A 21782-nucleotide genomic window follows, 5' to 3' on the forward strand; every position below is an offset into this window, starting at 1 on the left:
TTCTTTTTTTTTTTTTTTAAGATTTTTGGATGTGGACCATTTTTAAAGTTTTTATTGAATTTTTTACAATATTGTTTCTGTTTTATGTTTTGGTTTTTTTGGCCCCAAGGCATGTGGGATCCTAGCTTCCCAACCAGGGAACAAACCCACACCACCGGCACTGGTAGGCGAAGTCTCAACCACTGGACCACCAGGGAAGTCCCTATAAGGTTCTTATAAAGAAGTAGGCTTGGAAATCAAGCAGTCTTACTTTGAATTAGCATGTTTTAGTCAAAGGTATGGAATCAATGATCAAGTATCAGTTAGGAATTTCTGTAATGCCCTCCAATGCCAAGTGACCACTAATATTCTATTTCCTACTATGATGAATCCTTGATGAGAGGCAGAAGGCATAAAGAATATTCCCAGCTATAAAATAAATTGCACTCCAATGTCTATGATTGCTAAAGATAAATTTTTTTTTTAATATAAGAAACTCACTGAATCAAATGAATGCTAATTAAAGCAAATGTAGTGTACGTAAAACTGAGGTAAGAAACCTTTAATTACGCAGGAAATCTGTGGAAGGATTAATCATTTTAAGAGAAGAATCATTTTTCCAGTAGCCCCACTGCTATGAATGATATCTTCATGAGCCTGGGCCACCTTCTCCAATGGATACTGGGGACCTATTACTGGTCTCAACCAACCAATTTCCATTCCAGCTTGAAGGGCTGCTGCAAACTGCTGAAATTCCTCCTGAGGAAAAGAAAAAGTTTTTTCAGTAGAGGAACACATGACTTAATTTTCAGAAGCATTAAAGTTTTTCAGAATCTAAGAGAACATTAAGAATTTCTCACAAATACGTAGCTTTTGTCAACTTGTCCAGAACTACAAAAAAAGTAGTTCTCTATAGGTTAACCATTAGTGCAATTTGTCTGTGACGGTCTCAGTTTACAAAATACCTATCGTCCTGAAGTAATTAGTAATTGCGAATAGTATCTCCTTTCTCTTTCATAAGTGCCTTGGCTTGGAAAATAAAATTATACTGTCACCCTATCTTCTAGGGATGTTATCTTCTAGGGATTAATCCTTAACCCACTTAGATAACTAACTTTAACATCTACTTAAATTTTCAGTCTGCCTGACTAGACAAATTATATCAATGTTTAAGGTACCAAAATCAGAGTCACTTCTTTTCCTACCTTGGTGGATGAATAGAGAGCAACTCCTATTATGCTAGATTCCTTTGCCATGGTGTCCCGTGGGTTTATTTCAATAGGACCCCTGCTGCCAACAACCTAGTATGAAAAACAGCATGTCTATAGTTAAAGATGACTGCAAAATAGAGTTAAATTACGATAAAACTACAAAGTGGTAAAAAAAAAATGAAATACTTACTATTACTCGTCCTCCATGTGACAAAAGATTCAAATCATTGCTAAGATTTACATTAGCTAGCATTTCAATAATGACATCAACTCCTTTTTCACCAACAGATTTCTATATAATATAAAAGAATGCAGAGTAGATTAGGAAAAATAATCTATATATCATAGTCCCATATATTACAGAACTGTGTTTCAAATGACATAAGATGCTATATTTTAAAGACTAATAATGCAAATTTTAAGATAATGTAATTATATAGTGATGCTGTAATTCCAAGGTACTAGCTACAACATCTAAAATGATAAAGGTCTGTATTAAATAAATTGCTATAATGAAATAAAATTTGTCCAAAATTTTCAGGTGCTTAGACTCAACTTGACTATAAAGTACTTTTTCCTTAGCTGAAAATTTTCTATCTTCAAAATGTACTTCAATAGAGAAAGAAGGAACAAATCAAAAATCCAAAACTGGATATTGGGTTTCCCATTTTTATTAAAAAACAGAAAACAAAAGAAAAAAATCACTGGCTGTTTGCTGTTGCAGGATTGTGTGTGTGTGTGTGTGCATTCAGTTTTGTTCTAAGTGGTCTACAATCAGCTTGGCAGACTATTTCTTTTCCTTTGGGCTCTCAGAGGTCGGTTCCCAGCATCTAAAACTGGATCTGAAATAAGCTATACATATCTACCTTATATTCATTTATTTTAACAAAAAAATGAATACCTGTGTCAGGCACTGTGAGAGGTACTAGAAATGCCAAGATGGACATAAAGAGCTCAAAACAAAGTGAGGAAGATGGAAAACACTACAATCTTCGCTGTGATGTGATGGGCTAAGTACTATATTAGCAGAAATAAACCACAGGTTATGGAGGGAATAAAAGTTAGAACTCTGATCACCTGTAAAGGTCAGAGAAAATTCCACAGAGATGATGACCTGGGCCCTGAGGGATGAGTAGGAGTTCCTTAAGTAAAACAGAAGGAAGAGGGCGCAAGAGGAAGTTAGACATGAGGCAGTCGGTCTGGACAAAAGAAACAGAAAAGCAAAGATGTAGGGACTAAGAGTACAGGTTGGAACTGGAAAGTGGCCCAGCAGAGCTGAAGTACGTATCTGGGAAAGAGATGGGAGTGGGGGAAGAGGTGGGAGACAAGAAATTGCAAATTGGTTCAGACTGTGAAAACACACCAAATGCACGTTAAAAGATTTGGACTTTTGGGGGGCAGGTGTTCATTAATTAATTCTTGTGCCAGACACTGTTTTAGGCACTGGAGGTACAGCAGGGAACAAGAAAGACAAAAATTCCTATTCTCAGGGAGCTCTCATTTCAGTTATTTCTGAAGACTTTTTTCTTTCTTTCTTCCTTTTTTTAAACAGAGAACCAAATAATGCTGGAGACAGTAGAGAAGACAGAGGGGAGATTAGCTCAGCTGGGAATAACAGTCAAGGCTGAAGAAGATGAGGACTAAACTAAGTCACAACGATGACTGGAAAAGAGAAACAGAGACGTATATGAAAGGCATGTCAGAGAAGACACTGATAGATGAGGTGACCAATTTGATGGGTAGGAGGGAGAATGGTGATTAAACAACAGGGACAGGAAATGAAATGTGGGTTTCTGTCCTGAGGGACCAGATGAGTGTCAATATCTAGTAGGCTGATGGCGTGAAGGAATGAAACAGGCCAGAGGTAGTGTTGGAAACCAGCAGTATAAGGGTACGTATGAGATGAATCAGGATGGAGGTGCAGCACCAGAGAAGATTAGAGAGCAAGGGGGAAGACCTAAGGAATACCAACATTTAAGTAAAATGAAGAGAAGGGAGACTGAAAATGAAGTCGGAGAAGTAAGAAGAGAGCCAGCTTCTAGGAGGTGTGGTCAGGGTCAGACAGGATGAGGACTGAGCCAAGAGCAGCTGCCTGGTAACTAGGCGCTTACCAGCACCCCTGACAAGCCCTGTAAGTAGCTGGGGTGGAAGCAAAACTGCAGTGGAGGTAAGGAAGTAAGAGCAGTAAGTACCCCTGACTTTTTCAAGAAGTGTGGTGGTAAAGGAGGGGGAGATAAAAAGTTAAGAGAATGTTTTTGGAGAATAAGAGAGACTTAAGCATAAGGAACCAGTAGAAGAGACGGAATTAGACTGTAAAACAAAAACATATTCTTAAAATAACTGACAATTTTTCATCTCTGATACTGGTATCCTGAGTGCACACTCAATCAATTTTAGGTTCCCTCAACATATAACAAAGGAGTGCCTTTACTCAGTTTTTTGGCAAGATGATTTAGTGGTAATAAACTCTCGGTCATATTTTTCCTCAGTTTGTAATGACCTTGTTTACGCAGTAATCGGTACCTGGAATATACCAATTCTTTCTCAACATGAGCAAGTAGTTTGGGGATTAGCAAAGTAATAGGTGTTTAGTAAACTGCTACTATAGCACAAATGGAGAACTTCAGAATCTGTTTGAATTCTATTGCAGCAATGGAATGGATGCAATAATAACTAAATTCTATCTCGTGCTTTGGATGAGGTAGTGCTCACTCCTCCAAAGTATCCAGTAAACAAATAAACTTTACTCCCTAGGCCAAACAGATCCAGTTTTTAATCAGTGGATAACTTCTCTTCTATGAAAAATATACACCAATAGAAATTATATTAAGACTACCTTTTTGTGGCCAGAGGTGGGGTGGAGGTGGGGGATGGGTGACAGGGGTAAAGGTGGGATCAGAAGGTACAAACTTCCAGTTGTAAAATAAGTCAGTCATGGGGGTGTAATGCATAGCACGGTGCCTACAGTTAATAACACTGTATTATATATTTGAAAGTTGCTAAGAGAGTAGATCTTAAAAGTTCTCATCACAAGAAAAAAAAATTTTATAGCTGTGTATGGGGACAGATGTTAACTAGACTTGTTATGGTGATCATTTCACAATATATATTTAAAAAAAAAAACCTGCCTCACAGCTGCAAATACAAAGCTGTGGCTTTACTTAAAATGTGATTTGCATTAAAGAGTACCAGTTTTTATAGCTATAAGCCTCTAGAGAGGCTATATTTTACTTAGTAAAAATAAACAAGACAGAAATGATAGTGAAGGTTTGAAAACTAGACATCTCTGTTAAACTAATTAAATCTTTAAAACACACATAAGCAAAACAAACAACTTTAAGAGAGTAGTTGATAGAAGAACTTACCAAAAAAATGTCTCCCATGAAACAAAATTTTACTTTTATAAAATTATAGAACAATTTTACCTTAATTTTATCAATGTAGTTAGCTTCTTTGTGATTAAACACTTCGTGGGCTCCATTTTGCAAAACAATCTTTTGTCCTTCCTCAGTACCAGCTGTGCCCAAAACCTTTAAGCCATAAGCTCTAGCAATTTGGCATGCTGCTATTCCAACCTGAAAAACAAAATATGGCCCAACATTTTAGATTCTTTGCATCCCTGCAAACATTTATTAAATACATATAATGAACTTTAGGTTCTTCTAGGTTCTAGCTATTGTTAAGAAGTTTAAGAGCCTAAGCAAAGAAATAAGAACAACAGCTAACTATTACTGAGCATTTATAATATGCCAGGTATTACACTCAATACTTTCTATGTATTGCTTCATTTCATCCTCACAAGAAGCCTATGAAGTAGATATTGTTATTGTCCCTGGTCCACAGATGAGAAAATTGAAGCTTATGTATATGGAAACAGGAGCTGGACCGAATCAGACTGCAGAGCTTGAGTTTGTAACCACTGCACAAAATGTTCATTTAGCATCTGCTTTGTGCAAAAGATACAGGGTTTAAAGATGATGAAAATGTGCTCAATGACTTCATACTTTATTTGTACATATAAAATATTACATAACAAAGGTAAGGCCTCTACCACTTAAGTGGAGGAGACAGGTACATATATGACCAAATTAACTTATTCACTAATATGATGAATGTTTATTATTTATTGTGTGTAAGACATGATTCTTCATGCAAGAAATTTATGTTCTAAGGTAGGGGGAAGATAATAAACACATGAAAAAATAAATGAATAAAGTAAATTCAGAAAATGAAAAGTACTTGAAAAAAATAAAACAGCCTATTGGGTTATAAAGAGATAGGGAAAGGGGCCAGTTAGGTCATCAGGAAAGGCTGCTCTGAAGAGGTGAGACCTGAATGAAGTGAGGGATAAGCACGTGACGGTCGGGGAAGCCTGCTGGAGATGTTGTAGGCAGAATGGTCATGGTTGAACCAGGAATGAGCTTGGGGCCTTCAAAGGTCGGAAAGAGGGTCAATGTGGGACTTCCCTGGTGGCTCAGTGGTTGGGAATCCGCCTGCCAATGCAGGGGACACAGGTTTGATCCCTCGCCGGGGAAGATCCCACATGCCCCAGAGCAGCTAGACTCGTGTGCCACAACTGCTGAGCCTGCGCTCTGGAGCCCACTGGCCACAACTACTGAGGCCCGCATGCCTGGAGCCCGTGATCTGCAATGGGAAAGGCCGACGTGGTGAGAGGCCCGCGTGCCGCAATGAGGAGTGGCCCCCGATCGCTGCAACTAGGGAAAGCCCACGTGCAGTGGCAAAGACCTAATGCAGCCAAAAATAATAAATAAATAAATAAATTTATTTTAAACAAAAAAATGAAGAGGGTCAATGTGGCTTGAGGGCGGGACATGTGGGACAGCAGAAGATGAGGCCAGAGGGGCACAGAGAGGCCAAGGCACACAGGGCCTTGGAGGTAAAGGCTTTGGATTACATTTAAGAGCCATGCAGAACTACTGGAGAGTTTAAGCAGGAGAGGGGTATGATCCAAATTAGGCTTTTAAAAGAAATTCCAATTATATGAGAGGCAAAAGGAAGGTAGGGGGAAATGGGAGTAGGAAGACCAGGCCTGTCTTATAGATTGAAGGTGGAAGGTGAGGAAAAGAGAAAAATTAAGGATGTCTCCCAGGTCTTTGGCCAGATTAACTGGGTAGATTGACTAGGATAAGAAAGATTAGAGAGGATCAAGTTATTGAGAGCATTAAGAATTCACTTTGAACATGCTGAGCTGTATATTGCTCACCTAACTGAAGATGTAAAGTCATCAGCTGAATATGGGTATGGGCTAACAAGAATTCAGAATTGGAAACGTAAATTTGAGATTCATCAGTTTAAAGCCACGGGACTTGATGAAATGACTAGAGCACTAGATAAATGTGCTTAGTATAAAGGAGAAATAAAATTATTTTAGGATAAAATAGATAAAAGCAATTATTTAAATTGCAATACTAGGAAATACGTTTGATCACATGCCAAATGAATGGCGCAGATAAGGGTCCCATACATTTAGAGCAAGCTTTCTCAAACTTGGCACTATTGGGCCGGGTATCTCTTTGCAGTGGGGACTATGCTGTGCAGTGAAGGATGTTTAGCAGCATGCCTAGCTTCTATCCACTGGATGCCAGACCCCTTTACCCAGTTGTAACAACCAAAAATGTCCCCAGACACTGCCAAATGTCCCCAAGGGGGAGAAGAGATGATAGAAAATCACCCCTTATTGATAACCACTGGTTTAAAGGAAGGTAAAATGATTATAGATTGGGCATGATAGAAAAGAATTAAGGTGAAAAATGACGATAGAAACTAATTAAAATTGTAACAGAATCACAGACTCCCAGGCCTGAAATAGACGTTAAAGATTGTATGGCATATGGGAGTGATGAGCCTGAACCCACTTGGGTTACAGTGAGGATCTGTTTGATTTCACCAAAACAAACACTGGGAACTCACTGTGTACTGAGTACAACAGACATTCAATTCCATGAAATAACAATACACTATGTGGTTAGCATGACTGATTTTTGCTACTTTAATTTTCAATTAAAAAAACAGGGGGCTTCTAATAAAACCACATTTCAACCTAAGAGTTAATGTAAATATACCTCCTTATGCTCTAACTACTTCAAAGGGGCACTCAGTAGCTATTTTAAAGGTGCTGTTTATTCTATTCTTGTCAACAATTATACTAACAATATTCCTTCAATAGATTATATGTCATGATGTGTCAACTATTTTTTCTTCTATTTATTTTGCTGACACTAAAATAGGGCACTCCCCACCAACATATCGGAATAATAGCTGTGTTCATACATTCGACACCATTTTAAATACACAACATAATCCCAAAGGAATTTGATTTAAATGAGGACAGAAAGTACAAACAGAAGCAAGACAAAACCCAGCACTGTTTCCCTCTGATAGGGCAGGGAGGATCAGAAGTGCTTCACACACCAGGTCGCCAGCCTATCCCCGCCAGCCAAGGATTTAACAAACTCAGCCAGCACAGGGAACACTGCGGATTCTGCCTTTTAAAAAAAAATCATGGTGAAGCAACCTGGCTTTTTACAAGAGAGTAAAGGGAATAAAAAGAGATTTTCTTTAAACTCTTCTCTCCCCTTCCTACTGAAATCTCTCCCTTTGATACAGAGCACAAGGTTAGCTCTCTGAAAGCCAAAGCAATTTAAATACATGAATGTTTGACAGATCCTTTAGTTATTTAGGGTTAAATTTAATTTAACCCCCAAATAGCCTCTTCGCTGAAGCTAAACAATGGGCGTTTTTTGACAAGGTATATCTGTCATATTTTCTCAAGCCCCAGAAAGACAATCTTGGTGTTTTTTAGTAAATAGTCTGATCTGTGAAATCCTTCAGAATTAATCTATTGAAGGTACACAGGAAGCTGGGTGTGAAACCTGGTGATACGTTCACATTAAGTAACAGATAATGCAGAGGTCTGAATTCTCTGTTTGTATTATCTGGCCACGTTTAGAGGTAAATTCACATTCTCAGGATGCCTCTCATTATTCTGGGAACAATGTGGCATTAATAGGTTACTTCTTTCCCTCTACTCTCTGGAATACACAGTGCCCTGAAAGGGTTAAGCAGCTTCCTCAAGGTGAACCATCCAGCCCCAGGCCCTATATTTTAAAAATGCGAAATCCTGTCTCCAAAATTTCTAAAGCCTTTACGTGCAGGATAGAAGTCATGTGGATTTCTTGTTAAATTCCAACCTCAGAGCTCTAACTTTTCCTCTAAGCTCCTCGGAGGCAGATTGACAGCCAGTTTCTTGAAGAGGTTTCTGACAGCCTTGCGTTGCGTGATTTCACTGCAGGGCTGATTTTATAAGTTCTGAGTCCCCCTCCCCCGCAGCCCCATTAGCATTTTAAGCCATGGGTTGTGGTGTGAGGGACACAGCTGTATACTATGTACCCCACGAATGTCATCAAAGCGCAGCAGGCCAGGGGGAAGGGAGCTAGAAAGGACAAAGACTCTCGCAGTGTGGCTTTGCAGTGCTGTCTGGGGCAACAGTGGTAAAGCTTTAATGAGCCTTAGTTTCCTTATCTAAGGGAATGTGGAATTTACATTAACCTTAAAGAACTGTTTAAAATTCTAAATAAATATTCTTGTAACATTCATTACTTGAAGAGAAAAACAAAGCCAGTTTATCTTGGTCCATACCCAACACAGGTGGAAAACCTAATGCATACGTTTTTGACCTGGTAATCTATTGAATTAACCAAGAAATGCTAAACTAATGACAGGGAATCACCTTCAGAAGACGGAATTTAAAGAAGCCTCGCTACAAAAAGAAAAAAAGCACCCCTGACTATATTTACAAATTTGGCTTTTAAAAACAACTTAAAGAAATACAACGTGAAACGCACAAACGTAAGCTCTTTTAAAAATAAACTTAAAGAACGGATACTTACCCCTCCACTAGCCCCATGAACCAGAACACTTTCTCCAGCTTTCACACGGGCACTGAAAAAGAAAGCATAGCTTCATCACCTTACTCTGGAGCTAATTAAGCTCAATGCTTGTCATAATTCTTAAGAGAACTCTACCCTCAGTTCAACTAACACTTACCCAAAGAGGAAACTCATCGTGATATATAACCCAAGATATTCTCCAAGCTCCACAGGATCAAACAATGGTTCTTCAGAGCCACAGATAAAAGTAAACCTTCAATTCACTTATTCATTCAACAAATGTTTATTGGAAGTCTATCACGTTCCAGGCACCGTTGGGATGCTGGGATCACGTTATTGGGCTACCTTCTCAGAGGCCTTGTTGGTGTGTTAAGTGAAATTGCTTCACCTAGAGGAACTGGAGTCCGCCATTCATTCCCACAGAAAGTGTCGCAAAACAGGGTCGTTACAGCTCAGTCTTTATTCCATGGTAAACACAGAGTAATACCCAAGTAAACATAGCAGCTACTGCCTTCCTTCTCCATGCCTTTGAATATCTGGCTGCACAGCCTCTAAGCCCTCGCTTCAGGAAGCAATGCTGAGTCAGTGATGGTAAGAGAGTATAAAACACAATAAATCCTGTCACACAGGTTCCCCTGTCAGCCCCTAAAATGTCCAGACCCTCTGGTGAAATGACATATTCTTTTTACTTCTGGTTCATACCACTGTTTTTCTATTGCACTGAAAACATGGAACATGGAACGTGCAGCAAGACAAAAAGGGATGCCTTATCATTTCAGATGGACAAGTGCTGATGTCACAAGCCAGCAACCAATGTGTGATCCAGAGCTGACGCCCAGCAAGGATCCTTTACTCACCAGGACAATAGGGCGTGGCCACCCTGTACAGACATTATGTTCAATCTGGGAGTGAGAACACAGTAACCTGGAGTCCTGCTCAAGCCCCCGTGCCAACAGCTGACAAATGACAATTGTGAGTCAGTAAATGAAGTTTCTCCAACATGCTTGCTTGGAGATGAGGGGTTGAGGGCAGTGAGTTAAACTGAGGGTTTGCAACGATAAACTGAGATAGGTATTACCAAAACATTTAAAAAAGTAAAATACAAATGTAAGGGAATAGGATTACTAACGTTATGCCATGGGTCATGAAATGCTTCCCAATGATTGTTTTTTAAATCTTATAAACAACTCCTCACACACTAAGCACATTCTCCTAAACCTCTGGGCCTGCAGTGGGTGGAGCAAAAGCTGGCTAACCCTCTCCTGGATCCCCATGGCTACGATCCTTCTATCCTTGTGTAGGGTCACTGTGATGGTTAATTTTATGTGTCAGTTTGGCTGGGCCATGGTGCCAGATATGAGTCAAACATTCTGGATGTTTCTGTGAAGGTGCTTTTTTGGATGAGATTAACATTTAAGTCAGTAGTCTTTGAATAAAGCAGATTATCTTCCATAATGTGGATGGGCTTCACCCATTCAGTTGAAGGCCTTAATAGAACAAAGACAGACTTCTCCCAGAGCAAGAAGGGATTCTGTCAGCAGACTGAATTTGGATTTGAACTGCTGCTCTTATTGGGCTCTAGAGCTTGCCAGCCTCCCCATCAGATTTTAGACTCACCAAGCCTCCACAAGTCAATCTATCAATATATACATTCTGTTGGTTCTGCTTCTCTGGAGAACCCGAACTAACAGTCCTCTGTCCCTGGGGCCCATGGCAGGCCTGGAGCATGTGGCCTGGCCTTCTGTGCTGCTGTAGCACCCCATCGCAGTTACTGAAGACTAGGACCTGGCACATAGGCTTCCTCCTCCACCCCCAATCCAGCCCCAATCTGGGAGATTTCAACATTCGTGGGAGGAAACCCGCAAATCACAATTCCTGAATTCTCCTCTGCTTTTATCACTCTCTCCCTACACCTGGTAGCCACCCCTAACCATTCTACCTGAGGAATATGAGACACTAACAAGCAATATTAACCTCCTATCCTGATTCTGTCCTATACTCCTCCTATCCCATACTCTCTCAAAACTTCTTCTTCAGCTTCACAGATCGCTGTCTCTCAATTGCTCCTTTTCTGCCCTCTTGCTGCTCCTGGTCTCACTTCCCTCCCTAGTCAGCGTGGACCCCATGGTACATTGCCCCAACTTCTCTCTGTCTTCCTCCTTCAACGTCTCACCTCCCTGCCCACCAACGTTCAATAATTACACTACCTCCTCCAGGCTTTACAGATGAGTTCTCCTTTCGACTGAAGCCAATCTCTCTATCTCTGTCCTAAGTCGTCTCCTTGCCCTGCTCAGGATCTTGTTCCATCTGCCACTCCGCCCTCTCTTCCAAGCCTTCCATCTCTCCCTCTCTGACAGATCCTTTCTCAGCTACAAACATGTCCAAGTCCTGTCCATCCTTAAAAAAAACCTTTTGTTCCCACACTCTCCTCAAGTACTCTTCTACCCCTTCCTGCCTGTCTCGCCCACTTTTTAAGAGTAGTCTCCATTCAAGAATCGATTTTTTTTTCCTTCCTCAACCCACTCAATCAAGCTTCTGTCCACCACTCTACTGAAAATGAACTGACGAAAGCAACCGATGACCTCCTAATTGCTAAGCCCGGCTGGTATTTTTCCCCAAATAGCCCTCACTGCTGCATTTGACAACTAGCTTACCTCCTTGTTAGCAACATCAACTACTACCCCTAACACTACCCACACTGACTGTACTACTCACATACTAAGAGCTTTACATGCACTAATTACCTCATTTAATTCTCAGCAAACCCCATGAGGTACGTGCTATTATTATCATCCATGTTTTTCAAGTCAGTAAACGACAGTTGAGACAGGAAAGCAACTTGACCAGTAGTAGGTGGAGACAATACTATAACCTAGGTATTCCTGTCTTCAACACCTACGAGCTTAACAGATGTTTAACAGACGTGGTGACTCTGGACTCTCTTGCCCTTGGGATACACTCCCTTTGGTTCCCTTAGGACTCTGTTCCCTACGTTTGATCACACTCTTCAATGCTCACTAAGGTTCTAGTCTCACTCCACTGTTCTTCTCACTCCCTGAGGGATTTCAATGACTTTCATTTTGTCAGCTCTCCACATGCTGACAGCCCCAAATTTATACCTCCAAGCTTCAAGCTTCAGACTCTTTCATCCGACAGACTGCTGGACTTCTCCATGACGATGTCTGTCTTAGTTTCACATTCAAAACTGAACTCAGTTTCCCTTTGAAACTTTTTCCTCCTTCTCTTTGTCAAAGTAAACATTACCCAAGTTTAAAGCTGTAAGTATTCTTAAGCTCTTTCTCTCCCTCATTCTCCACATGCAGTCACCAAATATTTCTGATTTTACCCCCTAAACAGTTGTCCTTTCCTCTCCATCTCTACCACGACCCTTGCTCTAGCCCTTAAGTATTGCTCCTAGAGGGTACTTCTATAAGACCCTCCCATCTCTTTCTCCATTCCCGTCATCAAATCCATCCTTCGCATAGCAAATAGGTGATCTTACTGAAACACAAATATGACAATATCACTCTCCTGAAAAAAACACTGTATGACCCCCCCAATCCCTTAAGGAACAATGTGTGAGCGCTATAATCTAGCTTTTTATTATCTGAATCCCGCCTATTTGATAATGGCAGCTAACATTTATTGAGAGATTACTATGTTCCAACCTTATTCTTCAGCACTCTTTGCCTTGAAATCTTCTATCTAACAAAAGCAAACTGCTATAGCTCTTTCTCCCCAGATACCATGATGTTTGCCCCCCACACCAACTATTCCCATTGTCTAGGATGCCCTCCCCACTCCCAGCTACCCTTCCCCAGGATAAGTCCCTCTGATCCTTTTCAAATATCTAGAGAATTTAATTACAATATAGATTCTCAGGTATCATCCATGGAAACTGACCAGTGGGTCTAGGGTAGAGCCCTTTTAAGTTGCAGCAATTAGTTTCTGGAGCTGGATAACAAGATTTTTGAACCATGGCTTTAAAATAATCCAAGTCTTACATCTTGCCACGAAGCCCTAGCTCATCACCACAGGCACATCCCTTGTGATCCCATAGATACCTATGCACATCTCTACCACTGTCCTTTCCACATTATACATCAATATTATTACTCTAACTCCCTTACTCCCTTCACTTACTAGACTGTGAGCATGACGAAGACAAAGACAGTGTTTTGCTCTTCTTTTTTTTCTTCAGTGATTAGAATAGTCTCCCAAATTAGCAGTTTCTACTCCATAAATCTTAATGGGAACCAAATGGGAACCAAAAATGACCGACGGTGGACGGGTGGTAGGAAGCATAAATTATATATTATCCTCCTCCAGTTAATGTTGCCCTCCTCTAGTGCTGATTATAAAGCTGACAGAGTGTGTTATTACCTGTGAAGCAGAGCTCGATAGGCAGTAAAATACGGGATCCCGATGGCAGCTCCTTGTTTAAAGTCCAGTTTTTCTGGTAGTGTGTAAACAGTGTGATCGGCTGCCAGAGCATATTCTGCGTAGCCCCCAGAGATTGTGCTTGTAGTGAAAACCCTGTCACCTTTCTGGGGAAAGCAATAAATTAATAAATGCTTTAGGGATTAAAAATGATGTCAAAATGGGTACGATCCTTTATAATGCAACCTTTATAACAGGAAATAAATGAGTATTTATATACTGTTTTCTACATCCTAAGGTAGATAAAATAACTTCATAATACTTCATAAATATAACTTCAAATATAAAAATAAATAACTTCAAAATACCGAACATTTTAAAATGTTCTATTAATGGGAACTAGTAAAATAAAAATAACTTCAAAATACCGAACATTTTAAAATGTTCTATTAATGGGAACTAGTAAGAAGTAAAATCAAGGGAAATAGGAAAAATAAAAGAAAGAATGTCCAGCATGGTCTAATAATAATGATGATAACTAACCTTTATTGAGTGCTTGCTGTGCTAGGCACTGCATTAAGTGTCTAATGAGTATTATCTAATTTGATCTTCATGACAGCCTATGAGGAAAGTACTTTCATTATCTCCCTTTAGATAATCCCACTACACAGATGAGGAAACTGACGCACATACAAGTTCAGTAATTAGCTCAGATCAAGCAGTTAGTAAATGGCAGTTAATATAAAACTTTTTTTTTCTTTTTTTGGTCCAAAATACCAAGGGAGAAGAAACAAATAAAATGTAAGGTTTCTTCCACACACCAAACACCTGTTCTAAATCTTTTCCATAGATTTGTTTCTGTATTTCCCTCATTTTTCATGCATACACCAAACAGCAGGCAACTCTGCCTGGATCTGACCAGCAAAGATGAGCCAGGACAGATGTCTTCACCTGTCACAGCACTAGAAACATAAAAACTCTCAATAAACAAACGTCTGCTGGGTCCTTGCTACTGGAAAGCAGAAGCATGACTGAGGGTAAGGTAAGGCACCACACAAGCACTACAGGCCTGCCCAAAGTAACCTGCACACTAGGGAAATTAGACTGCCCAGTACAAGCACCTCTCCTAACTCCTATTTCTTTTTTTTCTCCATAATACATGGAAATCTTATAAGATTTCTTTTTAATTGAGCATGAAATAGGCAACAGAGTTGTTGCCACCTATGTAGGATTACAGATTCAAGAATAAATATATATGAGAGTGTACACACACACACACAACAGTTTACAAAGATACAGGAAAATAAAAAACACCTGTAGAAAATAGTTTTCATGTTACTTGTTATGCAGGTCAGCCTAAAACCAAACTTAGTGGCTAAGTTTGAGAAAGAACGGTCTTCCATTCCTTTCAGTAATAGAAGAGTACACTGTACAATGATGAAAATCATTATCATTTTTTGCCTCTTCTCATTATTGCCCCCCTGCAACACACACACCCAAGATAAAGTAAGAGAATACAGTTTTTCATAATCTATTTCACAGGTCTATTAAAGAACTAGCCTCAACAATCTCAATGTAGTAGAGAGAATATGAACATTAGAGTCTGCCATACCTACATTCAAATCCTGGCTCAGTCATTTATTAGCTGAATTCTATATCAGCTATGAATTACAATAAAAGCTAACTCTTATTTCTTAAAGAGAATAAAAAAGGAAATACTCCTCGGAATAAGCAAAACAGTAAGGCAGTAATTCTCAGTATACTTAAATTTGCCCTATAATAAAGCACTATGTGGTGAGGTAGAGATAAAAAAGGTTCAAAAGGCATCTAGGAGTCAAAGACAAGCATCACTGCTTAACAGTGTTGCCTGCAAATGGTCAAGTATGACTAATGTAAGATTAATTCTGTTTTTACAGCTTAAAAACACATTGCATTGATTTCAATATAATTCAAACCTGTTCTGAGAATCCACTACGGAAAGTAGTACTTCAAGTTCTGTGATGGATATTAATAGCAAGACACTCTCCCTAATCTCAAGCTTCTTAAATGCTAGGAAGAGGAAAAAAAAGGATAGAAATAATTACAAAGCAAGGCAAATACGATGGGCCATCAAAGATAGGTACAAGAAAAAGAAAGGAATTATTTCTAAGTTGAAGGACTCAAGAACAGCTTCACTGAGAAACTAGTATTTGAGGTAGGCTTTGAAGGACAGAACAAGATCTTGAATTGAAAACCAGACCTGGGAAAAGTCATTATGGATGAAGGAAACAAAGTACATCAAGGAACAGTGGCAGGAATAGGTGCTGAGAAATCATCAGCATTCATTCCCAACGAATAAGTAGTTTAATGTGTGGAATGTAATAGTTTCGGGAGATAAAATGAAAAGAAATGAAAGCTGGAGGGTAAAAGCCCTTGAACCCATGTATATAAGTTTCAGTTTAGTTCTGCCACGCAGAAGAGCCAATATGAACAAAGACACAGAGATGAAAGAGCATGGGATATGCAGGGAAGAACAAACAGTTATTACTAAAGAATAAACTACAGGGTGAGAAGGAATGGGAGATAAGAATGGAAAAAGATAGGTGGGGGAGAGAGCACGAAACAGTCTTCTTTCATAACATAAGCAGTTCCAGCAGTACCTTGAAATCTACAGAGAATTAATGCAAGAGTTAAAACAGAGATGTAGAATAATCATAAGTACATTTTAGAAAATTACTCCTTATAGAGCAAGGATAGATTCTCAGGGGAAGAAGGGAAGGTGGTAAGTTGTACCTATTATAGAAATCCAGGTAAAGGACCATGTAAGATAACCAGAACTACACTACAGGCAGTGGGGAGGAAAAGAGGAGAGAGGAAACAGTTCCAGTAAGGGAGAGCTGAGTGAGGGAGAGTGAATGGAGAGGTAAGCCTCAAACCCCAGATGTCACCAAGACAGTCACATGAGACAGCAGCAGATCTGCTGTGAGAAAAGATGAGCTCCCTTTTAGACACAATGAGTAAGAGGTTTCTGGAGGTTGCCGATGTGGGTCCTGTGCCCTGCAACACAACCTTCTGTGATGATGTAAATGCTCTGCATCTGCACTGCCCAATAGGGTAGCCACTAGACACCTGGGTCTATTAAGCATTTGAGTAAATGAACTTTTCATTTTAATTGAATGTGAATTTTAAATAGCCTTGTGTGGCCAGTGGCTACTGTATTTGGACAGCACGGGTCCAGAGTTTATTAGAAGATTCTAAGCTAAGGATATCACATGTGATAATGGAAACCAAGGGTGTGTATGAGACCATCATGAGGGAGAAAATATAAAAAGCAGAGTCTAAGTAGGGACGGCGAGCGCTGGGCAACACACCAAGATGTGAGGGGCATGCAGAGAAAAGGGAGCTTGAAAAAGGATGCCCAGAGAGGAAGGGAGAGAGAGGATGTCACAGGAGCTGAAGAAAAAGATTTTTAAGAAAAGTAAGTGGCTGAGAGTGTCAAGTGTCACACAGAAGTCAAGAGAGATAATGACATAAAAGGGCCCATTAGCTCCAGCAATATAGAGGCCATTAGTGACATGAGCAAGCATCGTTTCAGCGGAGCGGTGGGGGCAGAAGCCAGACTGCCACAGGCGGAGGAGTGGAAAGCTGTAGGAATTTGCCTGGCTTCCTGGGCCTGGGCCACGTTAATCTTCGCTGTCTCAGTTCAATTTTGGTAAATGTGCTGCCATAGTTGAGCAGGTCAAGGAATCATGAGGAAAGATGAAAGAACATGAATTTACTATGTTTTTTATGTCTTTTGGCACATAAATAATGAAAGCCCTGATCATAACATTTTCATTGACTCGGACACCTTGGTCTGAGTCACAGCTCTAAAAATGTAGAGCTGACCTTGCATTTTTTCATCTTTTACTGATTATTCAAAAGAATTAGCCTTCCCTGTATTCTGTGAAACTAATTTTATAGAAGAAATAAAAAACTATGCTGGCTGTGTATTACCAAGAGTTAGGAAATAGTATAATTTCCTTGTTTCTTTTCTTTCCTTACGTATTTCTGTCAAATCAAAGGATCATAGTTCAATTCTGCGGGGATATGGAAACACAGAAATGACCCAGCACTTATTCCCAACAATCAGACAAGCAAGGTCTCTGGATAAAAGGTAATTTCTTTTTTGACTAGAGGAGTCCCCCAAGTGGCAGAAATTGTGTAATGGGGCCTTTTAAAGACTTAAACACAGATATACTTTACAGCTATGTTAAAATGTTAAAAAAATACATACATATTAAGCTAAAATAGAAATAATTAAAAATGTAATACCTTGAAAGCAGATACACTCTCTCCGACAGCTTCTATTATTCCGGCCACATCTAAGCCAGGAGTATAGGGTAGAAGTGGTTTTCTACTGTAAGTACCAGAGCGAATATATGTGTCCACCGGGTTTATACCACATGCTTGGACTTTAATTAGAACCTGCAATAACAATGTACTTCAGTTCAAACAGAGCATTTAGGCATTCATTCAGCATTATGCTAGGACTGTAGTGATTATGGAAGCTATAAAAATGGTGAGGAAAACCCTGCCTTCAATGAGCTCACGTTACAGTTTTACAAACCCAACATATACACACACTATAATATTTAAAATAACTAATAAGAACCTGCTGTCTAGCACAAGGAACTCTACTCAGTACTCTGTAACGGCCTATATGGGAAAAGAATATAAAGAAAAAAGAGAGTGGATATATATATATATGTATAATTGATTCTCTTTGCTGTATACCTGGAACTAATACTACATTGTAAATCAACTATACTCCAATAAAAATTTAAAAAATAAAATAAAATCTGAGTGCACTAATAAAAAGAAAAAAAAGATAAGACAGAATGGTTTATGTGCTATAGTATAAACATTTGGGAAAAACAGTGGTGGAAATATGAGCGGATGTGTGGCAGAGACCACTATGTGCTCATCAAATCTATTTCCTCCTCCTCCTAGGCAGGTAGGAAGAATATTCCTTCCTGGCTCCTTCACAGTTTCGAGTAGCCAAATGGAATGTGAACAAAAGTGATGAGAGCTCCTTTCAGGCCTGGCCCACAAAGACCTTCCTAGGCAATTCACATAGTGTCTCCACCCTTCCATAGCAAACTCAGAAGAAAGGTGTTGAAGGTGGCAGAGCCACATGATGGAAGAAATCCAGGTCCCTAAATCACTTTGGAGGAGAACTCTATCCACCAACATTTTAGAATTGTGGAATTTAGTGAATGAGACATCATTTTCTATTGTTGAACCCTTGACATTTTGAGGCTACATCAACAATAGAAGCTAATTTTACCTTAACTGATACAGAACGATTACTTCTGCTATAAAAGTAAGGAAAGGTCTTACAAAGGAAGTGTATTTGAGCTAGGTCTTAAAGAATGAGTAGAAATTCTTTCAGAATGGGAGAAAAAGGCTATTTCAGGTTAAAGGAATAGTATGTGCAAAGACAGAAGGAATGACAGGACCTCTTGGGGAAACCAGATAAAGCTTGTGTTGTTACAGCAGTCTGTTGAGAAGGAATGATAAGAAATAAATCTTTGCCAAATTATGGCCACACTGTAAAAACTCTCATAAAGCTTGCTAAGGAAATTAGACTTGAGAGCCATGGAAGGTGCAATAATAAAAATACACAATTTTTATTGAAAAAGTATATTGTTGAAGTCACCGGAAATGATTAAACTCTGCATTTAAATTTTCTTATATGTGAAAAAGCATGTATGCAGAAGAAAATTATTTTCCCCATGCATAAAACAAAGATCATGACTGAAAGTCTGTAACAGAATAACTTGTTCAAACCTACTTATGACTCCATTCAGAAAAATCCAATTACACAGATGATTCTCAACTTTAAAACTTTTCTTACAAGATGTTATTCCTTTTCATACATTTACTTCACTAGTTAGAATTATGTTAGCCTTGTCAGAGCTTATAGAGGCAAACAGTGTAAACTCTGTCCTAATTCAATGTCTTTATAAAGCATTGTGAGTTTGCTTCTTTCGAACATTAGCTTGATGTGCTAGAGATGCACACTCAGTGTAATTATTGCCTGTTTTTAAGTAATGATTTCCACCTGATGGTCTTTCGGAATTGGTATGGCAACATTCGACTGGAGTTTCAGCACTTCTGGTCCACCAAATTCAAAAACTCTAATAGCTCTCATCAACTTCTGTCCAGTCGCCATGGTGACCTAGATACTAAGGAAAAAAATTAACATATTGTCATATTGTATCTAGGCTATCACTATGTTTTTTTCTCCTGGAGGGAGAAGATCAAACAATTTTTCAAACAACAGTTTAAATCATGAGCTTACCACTGATCTCATTTCATGTTTGAGGACCTTTCATCTTACAAATCCTTCAGCTGCAAAGCAAAGTACTTCATATTACTTCCTGTAGGGATTCAGTGCCTTCAACAAGGGAATCAAACATACAAACAAAAACATCTGGATAGGTGAGACATGATACAGTATCTTAGGTTTCCTTTGGTGTAAGCTTGGGCTGCAACATCTTGGAATTCTAGGAGCTAATTTAAGTTTTCTTAACATTAGATAAATAGATCTTCTTTTGTTAGATTATGTAATATTTCAAATATAGAAAGAAATATAAAGAATATAATAAACATTTACCTGCCACCCAGCTTTAACAAATCTTAACATTGTAAAAACCTAAAACATGTACATGTAACCAAAGCCTCCGGTACCCATCCCCAATCCCATTTCTGTCCCACAGTTTTAAGAGATGACTATTCCCATAAACTCAGTGCTCATCCTTCTCAGGCAAGATGTAATACCACTGCCACATGTATTTACATTGGTAAACAATATGTGCTATTGTTATTGTTTTTCATGTTTTCAAACTTTATTTAGATTGGATCATATTGTACTGAATTCTGAAACTTGCTTTTTCTTCTCAGCATTAAGTTTTTGAGATTTATCAATGTTGAAACACTTAGTTTTATGAAGCTCATTCATCTTAACAAAGAAGAACAAACATTAAAAACTAAAAACACTGCTTTGTATGTAATCTTTTTTAATAATGAGGGTAATTTATAGTTAACCTTTCTCCGCTACCACTGTTAATATTGAAATGAAAACTCAAGAGTTAAAATAAGTTCAGAAAAGGTAAAGTATTTATATAGAGAATTGGATAACTTTGAAAATCTTATACCTATAGAGATGCAATGAAAGGGCTTTGACTGATCTCCATAATTTTATTTGTGTGCTATGACAATTTCTTGAAATTAACCATATCAAATATCGTTAGACTCTGCCACCACCGGGAACATCTTTGCTAACTTCTGGAATAATCATATTCACCAACCACGAGCCACTGAAACATCAAAAAGAGTTGCAGAAACTAGGGCTTGAGATGAAAGATCTTTGCTGTACTGCAGTCCAACACAGGACTCCTCAGAACGGAGCCCATGCTAACTATAAAGTAGCGTTCCATGTGTGAAGGGAATCAAAGCACTTTGATGGTATTAATGGGAAGTTCTTGATATAATTGATCAAAAGTTGTGTCGTTTAAAAACCCTTTATTTAAAATGATTTAATATAGTACCTAGCACAGAGGAGAAAGTAAACTCTCCATTGCTAAAAGGCTGTTTACCAATGACATATCCTGAAGGGCAGCCCTCTTATAAAAAAAAGGGGGGGCAGAAGCAGGCATAAGCCTCACTGCACTGTAGAGCACCAAGCAGTCCTAGGGTGAGAAGTCCTGTGCAGGGAGCTAGGACCAGGAAAAGGCAGCTCACGCCATACCTACTACCCAGCAGTCTCACTACCGCATTTCTATTTGGGTCTTCGCTCAAGCTGAGTATTTCTTAGAGAAGAAAGTGAAATATATACATAAAGAAAATAAAACAGAAAAAGAAAAGGTTGCACAGATCAGACTTTTCCACTCTGAAAATAAGAAGATAGTTCTTTTGTTTTTTCCTTTTTGTCTTCAGCATGGTGTTGTGGAAAGAGTGTGGGCTGTGGAATCTGACAGTTCTCAGTACGAATCCCAGATCTATCATGTACTAGCTGTGTGGTCTTGGGCAAGGAAGTCACTTTTTTTGAGCTTCTTCATCTGAAAACTTGAGTTCCACTCAGGGTTACCATGCAAGAGACGGCAAGTATCAACCACAGAACCTGACAAATGTTTACTCCTATACATAGTGATATCACAGTTCCTTTCCCATCTATTTTCTCCTTTCCAATTTCTTATTCGTTAAAATATCTTTGGTTCTATAATTCTATAGTCATCTTTGATTTAATGTGACAATATTTACAGCACTTTTTTGTAAA

The 21782-nt window shown here is 39.0% G+C and overlaps 1 protein-coding gene across 3 annotated transcripts in view; it reads right to left on the reverse strand.

Moving 5' to 3' along the window:
• Positions 1 to 21782, reverse strand: part of CRYZ (crystallin zeta) — a 24714-nt gene continuing 2932 nt past the window's right edge. Inside the window, exons 2-10 of one of the 3 annotated variants that reach the window (XM_067726582.1) lie at positions 19806 to 19855; positions 19566 to 19689; positions 17774 to 17926; positions 13484 to 13647; positions 9101 to 9152; positions 4616 to 4765; positions 1381 to 1482; positions 1185 to 1280; positions 1 to 738 (exon numbers count right to left, since the gene is read on the reverse strand). In XM_067726582.1, the coding sequence (XP_067582683.1) occupies positions 574 to 738; positions 1185 to 1280; positions 1381 to 1482; positions 4616 to 4765; positions 9101 to 9152; positions 13484 to 13647; positions 17774 to 17926; positions 19566 to 19676 (993 nt within the window). In that variant the 5' untranslated portion in view covers positions 19677 to 19689; positions 19806 to 19855 and the 3' untranslated portion in view covers positions 1 to 573. Of the gene's footprint in view, positions 739 to 1184; positions 1281 to 1380; positions 1483 to 4615; positions 4766 to 9100; positions 9153 to 13483; positions 13648 to 17773; positions 17927 to 19565; positions 19690 to 19805; positions 19902 to 21782 lie in introns of all 3 variants that reach the window. The other 2 variants (XM_067726584.1, XM_067726583.1) reach the window with 2 other exon arrangements.

Source organism: Pseudorca crassidens, chromosome 2 (assembly GCF_039906515.1).
Source record: "Pseudorca crassidens isolate mPseCra1 chromosome 2, mPseCra1.hap1, whole genome shotgun sequence".
Taxonomy (NCBI): Eukaryota; Metazoa; Chordata; class Mammalia; order Artiodactyla; family Delphinidae; genus Pseudorca; species Pseudorca crassidens.